This window comes from Leishmania braziliensis, contig 45 (genome assembly GCF_000002845.2).
Source record: "Leishmania braziliensis MHOM/BR/75/M2904 WGS CADA00000000 data, contig 45, whole genome shotgun sequence".
Taxonomy (NCBI): domain Eukaryota; phylum Euglenozoa; class Kinetoplastea; order Trypanosomatida; family Trypanosomatidae; genus Leishmania; species Leishmania braziliensis.
This window is the reverse complement of record NW_004057988.1, coordinates 1-12,798: the sequence shown is the minus strand read 5'-3', so window position 1 is coordinate 12,798 and position 12,798 is coordinate 1. Positions and strand designations below refer to the sequence as shown.

The window sequence follows — 12,798 nt, the reverse complement described above, 5'->3', positions numbered from 1 at the left end:
GGGGATTTTTAAATTAGGTTTGACGCCGTGTAACACGTACATATAAAGCAGCAACCACACACATCATCTGTGGGGTGGGTGCTGTTAAATGTGGTGGTGGGTGGCACCCACCACTCGCAGGTCCCGGGGTACGGGACGTGCGAGCAATAGGTACACAGCACGCGCAAGCACAACGCAAAAGACAGGGTACACAAGCAGTAAGGCTGGAAACTAGTACGTGGTGGTGACACGCGCACACATCGCCTCTCTTCGAAGAGGGAGTGGGCGGGGCACGTACAGTTGTGTGAATATAGGGTTGGTTCGTCTCGCTCGATGCGCTTGTGTTGTTGCCTCTGCTTGTATGTAGCACAAACATAGCATCCACGCACCGTTTCGACTTCCCTTCTCAATTCAGTGGTTGCCCAGACACATTTACACAACCCACACAATGGCAGGTATGCTTCGGTGTCGGACACAGGAGTAAAGATCACGGAACGGTACACTACAAGTAACACCTTTCCTTCCCTCACTCCCATATATTACAGACTACTAAAAACAACCTCAGCATACGATAACTCCCACATATTACAAACACCCAATTCAATCCAATATACGAAAAAAACGACAAATCCCAACAAGTGCACAGCTGCGCATCGCCACCAAGACGGGTCAAAAGCAGCGGAACGCAGAAGCACCACACTGCACAGCTGCGCATCGCCACCAAGACGGGTCAAAAGCAGCGGAACGCAGAAGCACCACACTGCACAGCTGCGCATCTCTACCAAGACGGGTCAAAAGCAGCGGAACGCAGAAGCACCACACTGCACAGCTGCGCATCGCCACCAAGACGGGTCAAAAGCAGCGGAACGCAGAAGCACCACACTGCACAACTGCGCATCGCCACCAAGACGGATCAAAAGCAGCGGAACGCAGAAGCACCACACTGCACAGCTGCGCATCGCCACCAAGACGGGTCAAAAGCAGCGGAACGCAGAAGCACCACACTGCACAGCTGCGCATCGCCACCAAGACGGGTCAAAAGCAGCGGAACGCAGAAGCACCACACTGCACAGCTGCGCATCGCCACCAAGACGGGTCAAAAGCAGCGGAACGCAGAAGCACCACACTGCACAGCTGCGCATCGCCACCAAGACGGGTCAAAAGCAGCAGAACGCAGAAGCACCACACTGCACTGCTGCGCATCGCCACCAAGACGGGTCAAAAGCAGCGGAACGCAGAAGCACCACACTGCACAGCTGCGCATCGCCACCAAGACGGGTCAAAAGCAGCGGAACGCAGAAGCACCACACTGCACTGCTGCGCATCGCCACCAAGACGGGTCAAAAGCAGCAGAACGCAGAAGCACCACACTGCACAGCTGCGCATCGCCACCAAGACGGGTCAAAAGCAGCGGAACGCAGAACCACCACACTGCACTGCTGCGCATCGCCACCAAGACGGGTCAAAAGCAGCGGAACGCAGAACCACCACACTGCACTGCTGCGCATCGCCACCAAGACGGGTCAAAAGCAGCGGAACGCAGAAGCACCACACTGCACTGCTGCGCATCGCCACCAAGACGGGTCAAAAGCAGCGGAACGCAGAAGCACCACACTGCACAGCTGCGCATCGCCACCAAGACGGGTCAAAAGCAGCGGAACGCAGAAGCACCACACTGCACTGCTGCGCATCGCCACCAAGACGGGTCAAAAGCAGCGGAACGCAGAACCACCACACTGCACAGCTGCGCATCGCCACCAAGACGGGTCAAAAGCAGCGGAACGCAGAAGCACCACACTGCACAACTGCGCATCGCCACCAAGACGGGTCAAAAGCAGCGGAACGCAGAAGCACCACACTGCACAGCTGCGCATCGCCACCAAGACGGGTCAAAAGCAGCGGAACGCAGAAGCACCACACTGCACAACTGCGCATCGCCACCAAGACGGATCAAAAGCAGCGGAACGCAGAAGCACCACACTGCACAGCTGCGCATCGCCACCAAGACGGGTCAAAAGCAGCGGAACGCAGAAGCACCACACTGCACAGCTGCGCATCGCCACCAAGACGGGTCAAAAGCAGCGGAACGCAGAAGCACCACACTGCACAGCTGCGCATCGCCACCAAGACGGGTCAAAAGCAGCGGAACGCAGAAGCACCACACTGCACAACTGCGCATCGCCACCAAGACGGGTCAAAAGCAGCGGAACGCAGAAGCACCACACTGCACAACTGCGCATCGCCACCAAGACGGGTCAAAAGCAGCGGAACGCAGAAGCACCACACTGCACAGCTGCGCATCGCCACCAAGACGGATCAAAAGCAGCGGAACGCAGAAGCACCACACTGCACAGCTGCGCATCGCCACCAAGACGGGTCAAAAGCAGCGGAACGCAGAAGCACCACACTGCACAGCTGCGCATCGCCACCAAGACGGGTCAAAAGCAGCGGAACGCAGAAGCACCACACTGCACAGCTGCGCATCGCCACCAAGACGGGTCAAAAGCAGCAGAACGCAGAAGCACCACACTGCACTGCTGCGCATCGCCACCAAGACGGGTCAAAAGCAGCGGAACGCAGAAGCACCACACTGCACAGCTGCGCATCGCCACCAAGACGGATCAAAAGCAGCGGAACGCAGAAGCACCACACTGCACAGCTGCGCATCGCCACCAAGACGGGTCAAAAGCAGCGGAACGCAGAAGCACCACACTGCACAACTGCGCATCGCCACCAAGACGGGTCAAAAGCAGCGGAACGCAGAAGCACCACACTGCACTGCTGCGCATCGCCACCAAGACGGGTCAAAAGCAGCGGAACGCAGAAGCACCACACTGCACTGCTGCGCATCGCCACCAAGACGGGTCAAAAGCAGCGGAACGCAGAAGCACCACACTGCACTGCTGCGCATCGCCACCAAGACGGGTCAAAAGCAGCGGAACGCAGAAGCACCACACTGCACAGCTGCGCATCGCCACCAAGACGGGTCAAAAGCAGCGGAACGCAGAAGCACCACACTGCACAGCTGCGCATCGCCACCAAGACGGGTCAAAAGCAGCGGAACGCAGAAGCACCACACTGCACAGCTGCGCATCGCCACCAAGACGGGTCAAAAGCAGCGGAACGCAGAAGCACCACACTGCACTGCTGCGCATCGCCACCAAGACGGGTCAAAAGCAGCGGAACGCAGAAGCACCACACTGCACAGCTGCGCATCGCCACCAAGACGGGTCAAAAGCAGCGGAACGCAGAAGCACCACACTGCACAGCTGCGCATCGCCACCAAGACGGGTCAAAAGCAGCGGAACGCAGAAGCACCACACTGCACAGCTGCGCATCGCCACCAAGACGGGTCAAAAGCAGCGGAACGCAGAAGCACCACACTGCACAGCTGCGCATCGCCACCAAGACGGGTCAAAAGCAGCGGAACGCAGAAGCACCACACTGCACTGCTGCGCATCGCCACCAAGACGGGTCAAAAGCAGCGGAACGCAGAAGCACCACACTGCACAGCTGCGCATCTCTACCAAGACGGGTCAAAAGCAGCGGAACGCAGAAGCACCACACTGCACAGCTGCGCATCGCCACCAAGACGGGTCAAAAGCAGCGGAACGCAGAAGCACCACACTGCACAACTGCGCATCGCCACCAAGACGGGTCAAAAGCAGCGGAACGCAGAAGCACCACACTGCACAGCTGCGCATCGCCACCAAGACGGGTCAAAAGCAGCGGAACGCAGAAGCACCACACTGCACAGCTGCGCATCGCCACCAAGACGGGTCAAAAGCAGCGGAACGCAGAAGCACCACACTGCACAGCTGCGCATCGCCACCAAGACGGGTCAAAAGCAGCGGAACGCAGAAGCACCACACTGCACAGCTGCGCATCGCCACCAAGACGGGTCAAAAGCAGCGGAACGCAGAAGCACCACACTGCACAGCTGCGCATCGCCACCAAGACGGGTCAAAAGCAGCGGAACGCAGAAGCACCACACTGCACAGCTGCGCATCGCCACCAAGACGGGTCAAAAGCAGCGGAACGCAGAAGCACCACACTGCACAGCTGCGCATCGCCACCAAGACGGGTCAAAAGCAGCGGAACGCAGAAGCACCACACTGCACAGCTGCGCATCGCCACCAAGACGGGTCAAAAGCAGCGGAACGCAGAAGCACCACACTGCACTGCTGCGCATCGCCACCAAGACGGGTCAAAAGCAGCGGAACGCAGAAGCACCACACTGCACAGCTGCGCATCGCCACCAAGACGGGTCAAAAGCAGCGGAACGCAGAAGCACCACACTGCACAGCTGCGCATCGCCACCAAGACGGGTCAAAAGCAGCGGAACGCAGAAGCACCACACTGCACAGCTGCGCATCGCCACCAAGACGGGTCAAAAGCAGCGGAACGCAGAAGCACCACACTGCACAGCTGCGCATCGCCACCAAGACGGGTCAAAAGCAGCGGAACGCAGAAGCACCACACTGCACAGCTGCGCATCGCCACCAAGACGGGTCAAAAGCAGCGGAACGCAGAAGCACCACACTGCACAGCTGCGCATCGCCACCAAGACGGGTCAAAAGCAGCGGAACGCAGAAGCACCACACTGCACAGCTGCGCATCGCCACCAAGACGGGTCAAAAGCAGCGGAACGCAGAAGCACCACACTGCACAGCTGCGCATCGCCACCAAGACGGGTCAAAAGCAGCGGAACGCAGAAGCACCACACTGCACTGCTGCGCATCGCCACCAAGACGGGTCAAAAGCAGCGGAACGCAGAAGCACCACACTGCACAGCTGCGCATCGCCACCAAGACGGATCAAAAGCAGCGGAACGCAGAACCACCACACTGCACTGCTGCGCATCGCCACCAAGACGGGTCAAAAGCAGCGGAACGCAGAAGCACCACACTGCACAGCTGCGCATCGCCACCAAGACGGGTCAAAAGCAGCGGAACGCAGAAGCACCACACTGCACAACTGCGCATCGCCACCAAGACGGATCAAAAGCAGCGGAACGCAGAAGCACCACACTGCACAACTGCGCATCGCCACCAAGACGGGTCAAAAGCAGCGGAACGCAGAAGCACCACACTGCACAGCTGCGCATCGCCACCAAGACGGGTCAAAAGCAGCGGAACGCAGAAGCACCACACTGCACTGCTGCGCATCGCCACCAAGACGGGTCAAAAGCAGCGGAACGCAGAACCACCACACTGCACTGCTGCGCATCGCCACCAAGACGGGTCAAAAGCAGCGGAACGCAGAAGCACCACACTGCACTGCTGCGCATCGCCACCAAGACGGGTCAAAAGCAGCGGAACGCAGAAGCACCACACTGCACTGCTGCGCATCGCCACCAAGACGGGTCAAAAGCAGCGGAACGCAGAAGCACCACACTGCACAGCTGCGCATCGCCACCAAGACGGGTCAAAAGCAGCGGAACGCAGAAGCACCACACTGCACAGCTGCGCATCTCTACCAAGACGGGTCAAAAGCAGCGGAACGCAGAAGCACCACACTGCACAGCTGCGCATCGCCACCAAGACGGGTCAAAAGCAGCGGAACGCAGAAGCACCACACTGCACAGCTGCGCATCGCCACCAAGACGGGTCAAAAGCAGCGGAACGCAGAAGCACCACACTGCACTGCTGCGCATCGCCACCAAGACGGGTCAAAAGCAGCGGAACGCAGAACCACCACACTGCACTGCTGCGCATCGCCACCAAGACGGGTCAAAAGCAGCGGAACGCAGAAGCACCACACTGCACAGCTGCGCATCGCCACCAAGACGGGTCAAAAGCAGCGGAACGCAGAAGCACCACACTGCACAGCTGCGCATCGCCACCAAGACGGGTCAAAAGCAGCGGAACGCAGAAGCACCACACTGCACAGCTGCGCATCGCCACCAAGACGGGTCAAAAGCAGCGGAACGCAGAAGCACCACACTGCACAACTGCGCATCGCCACCAAGACGGATCAAAAGCAGCGGAACGCAGAAGCACCACACTGCACAACTGCGCATCGCCACCAAGACGGGTCAAAAGCAGCGGAACGCAGAAGCACCACACTGCACAGCTGCGCATCGCCACCAAGACGGGTCAAAAGCAGCGGAACGCAGAAGCACCACACTGCACAGCTGCGCATCGCCACCAAGACGGGTCAAAAGCAGCGGAACGCAGAAGCACCACACTGCACTGCTGCGCATCGCCACCAAGACGGGTCAAAAGCAGCGGAACGCAGAACCACCACACTGCACTGCTGCGCATCGCCACCAAGACGGGTCAAAAGCAGCGGAACGCAGAAGCACCACACTGCACAGCTGCGCATCGCCACCAAGACGGGTCAAAAGCAGCGGAACGCAGAAGCACCACACTGCACAGCTGCGCATCGCCACCAAGACGGGTCAAAAGCAGCGGAACGCAGAAGCACCACACTGCACAGCTGCGCATCGCCACCAAGACGGGTCAAAAGCAGCGGAACGCAGAAGCACCACACTGCACTGCTGCGCATCGCCACCAAGACGGGTCAAAAGCAGCGGAACGCAGAAGCACCACACTGCACTGCTGCGCATCGCCACCAAGACGGGTCAAAAGCAGCGGAACGCAGAAGCACCACACTGCACTGCTGCGCATCGCCACCAAGACGGGTCAAAAGCAGCGGAACGCAGAAGCACCACACTGCACAGCTGCGCATCGCCACCAAGACGGGTCAAAAGCAGCGGAACGCAGAAGCACCACACTGCACTGCTGCGCATCGCCACCAAGACGGGTCAAAAGCAGCGGAACGCAGAAGCACCACACTGCACTGCTGCGCATCGCCACCAAGACGGGTCAAAAGCAGCGGAACGCAGAAGCACCACACTGCACTGCTGCGCATCGCCACCAAGACGGGTCAAAAGCAGCGGAACGCAGAAGCACCACACTGCACTGCTGCGCATCGCCACCAAGACGGGTCAAAAGCAGCGGAACGCAGAAGCACCACACTGCACAGCTGCGCATCGCCACCAAGACGGGTCAAAAGCAGCGGAACGCAGAAGCACCACACTGCACTGCTGCGCATCGCCACCAAGACGGGTCAAAAGCAGCGGAACGCAGAAGCACCACACTGCACAGCTGCGCATCGCCACCAAGACGGGTCAAAAGCAGCGGAACGCAGAAGCACCACACTGCACAGCTGCGCATCTCTACCAAGACGGGTCAAAAGCAGCGGAACGCAGAAGCACCACACTGCACAGCTGCGCATCGCCACCAAGACGGGTCAAAAGCAGCGGAACGCAGAAGCACCACACTGCACAGCTGCGCATCGCCACCAAGACGGGTCAAAAGCAGCGGAACGCAGAAGCACCACACTGCACAGCTGCGCATCGCCACCAAGACGGGTCAAAAGCAGCGGAACGCAGAAGCACCACACTGCACAGCTGCGCATCGCCACCAAGACGGGTCAAAAGCAGCGGAACGCAGAACCACCACACTGCACTGCTGCGCATCGCCACCAAGACGGGTCAAAAGCAGCGGAACGCAGAAGCACCACACTGCACAGCTGCGCATCGCCACCAAGACGGATCAAAAGCAGCGGAACGCAGAAGCACCACACTGCACAACTGCGCATCGCCACCAAGACGGGTCAAAAGCAGCGGAACGCAGAAGCACCACACTGCACAGCTGCGCATCGCCACCAAGACGGGTCAAAAGCAGCGGAACGCAGAAGCACCACACTGCACAGCTGCGCATCGCCACCAAGACGGGTCAAAAGCAGCGGAACGCAGAAGCACCACACTGCACAGCTGCGCATCGCCACCAAGACGGGTCAAAAGCAGCGGAACGCAGAAGCACCACACTGCACAGCTGCGCATCGCCACCAAGACGGATCAAAAGCAGCGGAACGCAGAAGCACCACACTGCACAGCTGCGCATCGCCACCAAGACGGGTCAAAAGCAGCGGAACGCAGAAGCACCACACTGCACAGCTGCGCATCGCCACCAAGACGGGTCAAAAGCAGCGGAACGCAGAAGCACCACACTGCACAGCTGCGCATCGCCACCAAGACGGGTCAAAAGCAGCGGAACGCAGAAGCACCACACTGCACAGCTGCGCATCGCCACCAAGACGGGTCAAAAGCAGCGGAACGCAGAAGCACCACACTGCACAGCTGCGCATCGCCACCAAGACGGGTCAAAAGCAGCGGAACGCAGAAGCACCACACTGCACAGCTGCGCATCGCCACCAAGACGGGTCAAAAGCAGCGGAACGCAGAAGCACCACACTGCACAGCTGCGCATCGCCACCAAGACGGGTCAAAAGCAGCGGAACGCAGAAGCACCACACTGCACTGCTGCGCATCGCCACCAAGACGGGTCAAAAGCAGCGGAACGCAGAAGCACCACACTGCACAGCTGCGCATCGCCACCAAGACGGGTCAAAAGCAGCGGAACGCAGAAGCACCACACTGCACTGCTGCGCATCGCCACCAAGACGGGTCAAAAGCAGCGGAACGCAGAAGCACCACACTGCACTGCTGCGCATCGCCACCAAGACGGGTCAAAAGCAGCGGAACGCAGAAGCACCACACTGCACTGCTGCGCATCGCCACCAAGACGGGTCAAAAGCAGCGGAACGCAGAAGCACCACACTGCACAACTGCGCATCGCCACCAAGACGGGTCAAAAGCAGCGGAACGCAGAAGCACCACACTGCACAACTGCGCATCGCCACCAAGACGGGTCAAAAGCAGCGGAACGCAGAAGCACCACACTGCACTGCTGCGCATCGCCACCAAGACGGATCAAAAGCAGCGGAACGCAGAAGCACCACACTGCACTGCTGCGCATCGCCACCAAGACGGGTCAAAAGCAGCGGAACGCAGAAGCACCACACTGCACAGCTGCGCATCGCCACCAAGACGGGTCAAAAGCAGCGGAACGCAGAAGCACCACACTGCACAGCTGCGCATCGCCACCAAGACGGGTCAAAAGCAGCGGAACGCAGAAGCACCACACTGCACTGCTGCGCATCGCCACCAAGACGGGTCAAAAGCAGCGGAACGCAGAAGCACCACACTGCACAGCTGCGCATCGCCACCAAGACGGGTCAAAAGCAGCGGAACGCAGAAGCACCACACTGCACAGCTGCGCATCGCCACCAAGACGGGTCAAAAGCAGCGGAACGCAGAAGCACCACACTGCACAGCTGCGCATCGCCACCAAGACGGGTCAAAAGCAGCGGAACGCAGAAGCACCACACTGCACAGCTGCGCATCGCCACCAAGACGGGTCAAAAGCAGCGGAACGCAGAAGCACCACACTGCACTGCTGCGCATCGCCACCAAGACGGGTCAAAAGCAGCGGAACGCAGAAGCACCACACTGCACAGCTGCGCATCGCCACCAAGACGGGTCAAAAGCAGCGGAACGCAGAAGCACCACACTGCACAGCTGCGCATCGCCACCAAGACGGGTCAAAAGCAGCGGAACGCAGAAGCACCACACTGCACAGCTGCGCATCGCCACCAAGACGGGTCAAAAGCAGCGGAACGCAGAAGCACCACACTGCACAGCTGCGCATCGCCACCAAGACGGGTCAAAAGCAGCGGAACGCAGAAGCACCACACTGCACAGCTGCGCATCGCCACCAAGACGGGTCAAAAGCAGCGGAACGCAGAAGCACCACACTGCACAGCTGCGCATCGCCACCAAGACGGGTCAAAAGCAGCGGAACGCAGAAGCACCACACTGCACAGCTGCGCATCGCCACCAAGACGGGTCAAAAGCAGCGGAACGCAGAAGCACCACACTGCACAGCTGCGCATCGCCACCAAGACGGGTCAAAAGCAGCGGAACGCAGAAGCACCACACTGCACAGCTGCGCATCGCCACCAAGACGGGTCAAAAGCAGCGGAACGCAGAAGCACCACACTGCACAGCTGCGCATCGCCACCAAGACGGGTCAAAAGCAGCGGAACGCAGAAGCACCACACTGCACAGCTGCGCATCGCCACCAAGACGGGTCAAAAGCAGCGGAACGCAGAAGCACCACACTGCACAGCTGCGCATCGCCACCAAGACGGGTCAAAAGCAGCGGAACGCAGAAGCACCACACTGCACAGCTGCGCATCGCCACCAAGACGGGTCAAAAACAGCGGAACGCAGAAGCACCACACTGCACAGCTGCGCATCGCCACCAAGACGGGTCAAAAGCAGCGGAACGCAGAAGCACCACACTGCACAGCTGCGCATCGCCACCAAGACGGGTCAAAAACAGCGGAACGCAGAAGCACCACACTGCACAGCTGCGCATCGCCACCAAGACGGGTCAAAAGCAGCGGAACGCAGAAGCACCACACTGCACAGCTGCGCATCGCCACCAAGACGGGTCAAAAGCAGCGGAACGCAGAAGCACCACACTGCACTGCTGCGCATCGCCACCAAGACGGATCAAAAGCAGCGGAACGCAGAAGCACCACACTGCACAGCTGCGCATCGCCACCAAGACGGGTCAAAAGCAGCGGAACGCAGAAGCACCACACTGCACAGCTGCGCATCGCCACCAAGACGGGTCAAAAGCAGCGGAACGCAGAAGCACCACACTGCACAGCTGCGCATCGCCACCAAGACGGGTCAAAAGCAGCAGAACGCAGAAGCACCACACTGCACAGCTGCGCATCGCCACCAAGACGGGTCAAAAGCAGCGGAACGCAGAAGCACCACACTGCACAGCTGCGCATCGCCACCAAGACGGGTCAAAAGCAGCGGAACGCAGAAGCACCACACTGCACAGCTGCGCATCGCCACCAAGACGGGTCAAAAGCAGCGGAACGCAGAAGCACCACACTGCACTGCTGCGCATCGCCACCAAGACGGGTCAAAAGCAGCGGAACGCAGAAGCACCACACTGCACTGCTGCGCATCTCCACCAAGACGGGTCAAAAGCAGCGGAACGCAGAAGCACCACACTGCACAGCTGCGCATCGCCACCAAGACGGGTCAAAAGCAGCGGAACGCAGAAGCACCACACTGCACAGCTGCGCATCGCCACCAAGACGGGTCAAAAGCAGCGGAACGCAGAAGCACCACACTGCACAGCTGCGCATCGCCACCAAGACGGGTCAAAAGCAGCGGAACGCAGAAGCACCACACTGCACAGCTGCGCATCGCCACCAAGACGGGTCAAAAGCAGCGGAACGCAGAAGCACCACACTGCACAGCTGCGCATCGCCACCAAGACGGGTCAAAAGCAGCAGAACGCAGAAGCACCACACTCCACAACTGCGCATCGCCACCAAGACGGATCAAAAGCAGCGGAACGCAGAAGCACCACACTGCACAACTGCGCATCGCCACCAAGACGGGTCAAAAGCAGCGGAACGCAGAAGCACCACACTGCACTGCTGCGCATCGCCACCAAGACGGGTCAAAAGCAGCGGAACGCAGAACCACCACACTGCACTGCTGCGCATCGCCACCAAGACGGGTCAAAAGCAGCGGAACGCAGAAGCACCACACTGCACAGCTGCGCATCGCCACCAAGACGGGTCAAAAGCAGCGGAACGCAGAAGCACCACACTGCACTGCTGCGCATCGCCACCAAGACGGGTCAAAAGCAGCGGAACGCAGAAGCACCACACTCCACAACTGCGCATCGCCACCAAGACGGATCAAAAGCAGCGGAACGCAGAAGCACCACACTGCACAACTGCGCATCGCCACCAAGACGGGTCAAAAGCAGCGGAACGCAGAAGCACCACACTGCACTGCTGCGCATCGCCACCAAGACGGGTCAAAAGCAGCGGAACGCAGAAGCACCACACTGCACTGCTGCGCATCGCCACCAAGACGGGTCAAAAGCAGCGGAACGCAGAACCACCACACTGCACTGCTGCGCATCGCCACCAAGACGGGTCAAAAGCAGCGGAACGCAGAAGCACCACACTGCACAGCTGCGCATCGCCACCAAGACGGGTCAAAAGCAGCGGAACGCAGAAGCACCACACTGCACAGCTGCGCATCGCCACCAAGACGGATCAAAAGCAGCGGAACGCAGAAGCACCACACTGCACAGCTGCGCATCGCCACCAAGACGGGTCAAAAGCAGCGGAACGCAGAAGCACCACACTGCACAGCTGCGCATCGCCACCAAGACGGGTCAAAAGCAGCGGAACGCAGAAGCACCACACTGCACTGCTGCGCATCGCCACCAAGACGGGTCAAAAGCAGCGGAACGCAGAACCACCACACTGCACTGCTGCGCATCGCCACCAAGACGGGTCAAAAGCAGCGGAACGCAGAAGCACCACACTGCACTGCTGCGCATCGCCACCAAGACGGGTCAAAAGCAGCGGAACGCAGAAGCACCACACTGCACAGCTGCGCATCGCCACCAAGACGGGTCAAAAGCAGCGGAACGCAGAAGCACCACACTGCACAACTGCGCATCGCCACCAAGACGGGTCAAAAGCAGCGGAACGCAGAAGCACCACACTGCACAGCTGCGCATCGCCACCAAGACGGGTCAAAAGCAGCGGAACGCAGAAGCACCACACTGCACAACTGCGCATCGCCACCAAGACGGGTCAAAAGCAGCGGAACGCAGAAGCACCACACTGCACAGCTGCGCATCGCCACCAAGACGGGTCAAAAGCAGCGGAACACTGCGGTGATGGGTGGATGAGGAGGTGCAAGACACGGGGTGCATTCTTTTCCTTTCTGGGTGGGTTTAAAAAAGGGCACGGACCCGACAACGAGCCGCGTGTGGTGTACGCAGCTGGTTGCCGGGTCCGGTGACGGGAGTATGCACCTCCGCCTTGGATGAGTTGTTTTGATACGTG

The 12,798-nt window shown here is 59.7% G+C and overlaps 1 protein-coding gene across 1 annotated transcript; it reads left to right on the top strand.

The window, feature by feature from the left end:
* Positions 1-532: 532 nt before the first annotated feature.
* Positions 533-12,754, top strand: LbrM_27_2850 (hypothetical protein; the record flags this gene model as incomplete). The annotated part of the gene is made up of 1 exon (XM_001565986.1): positions 533-12,754. A coding segment is annotated over one exon (12,222 nt), but the record flags the coding sequence as incomplete, so codon positions are not given.
* Positions 12,755-12,798: the final 44 nt, after the last annotated feature.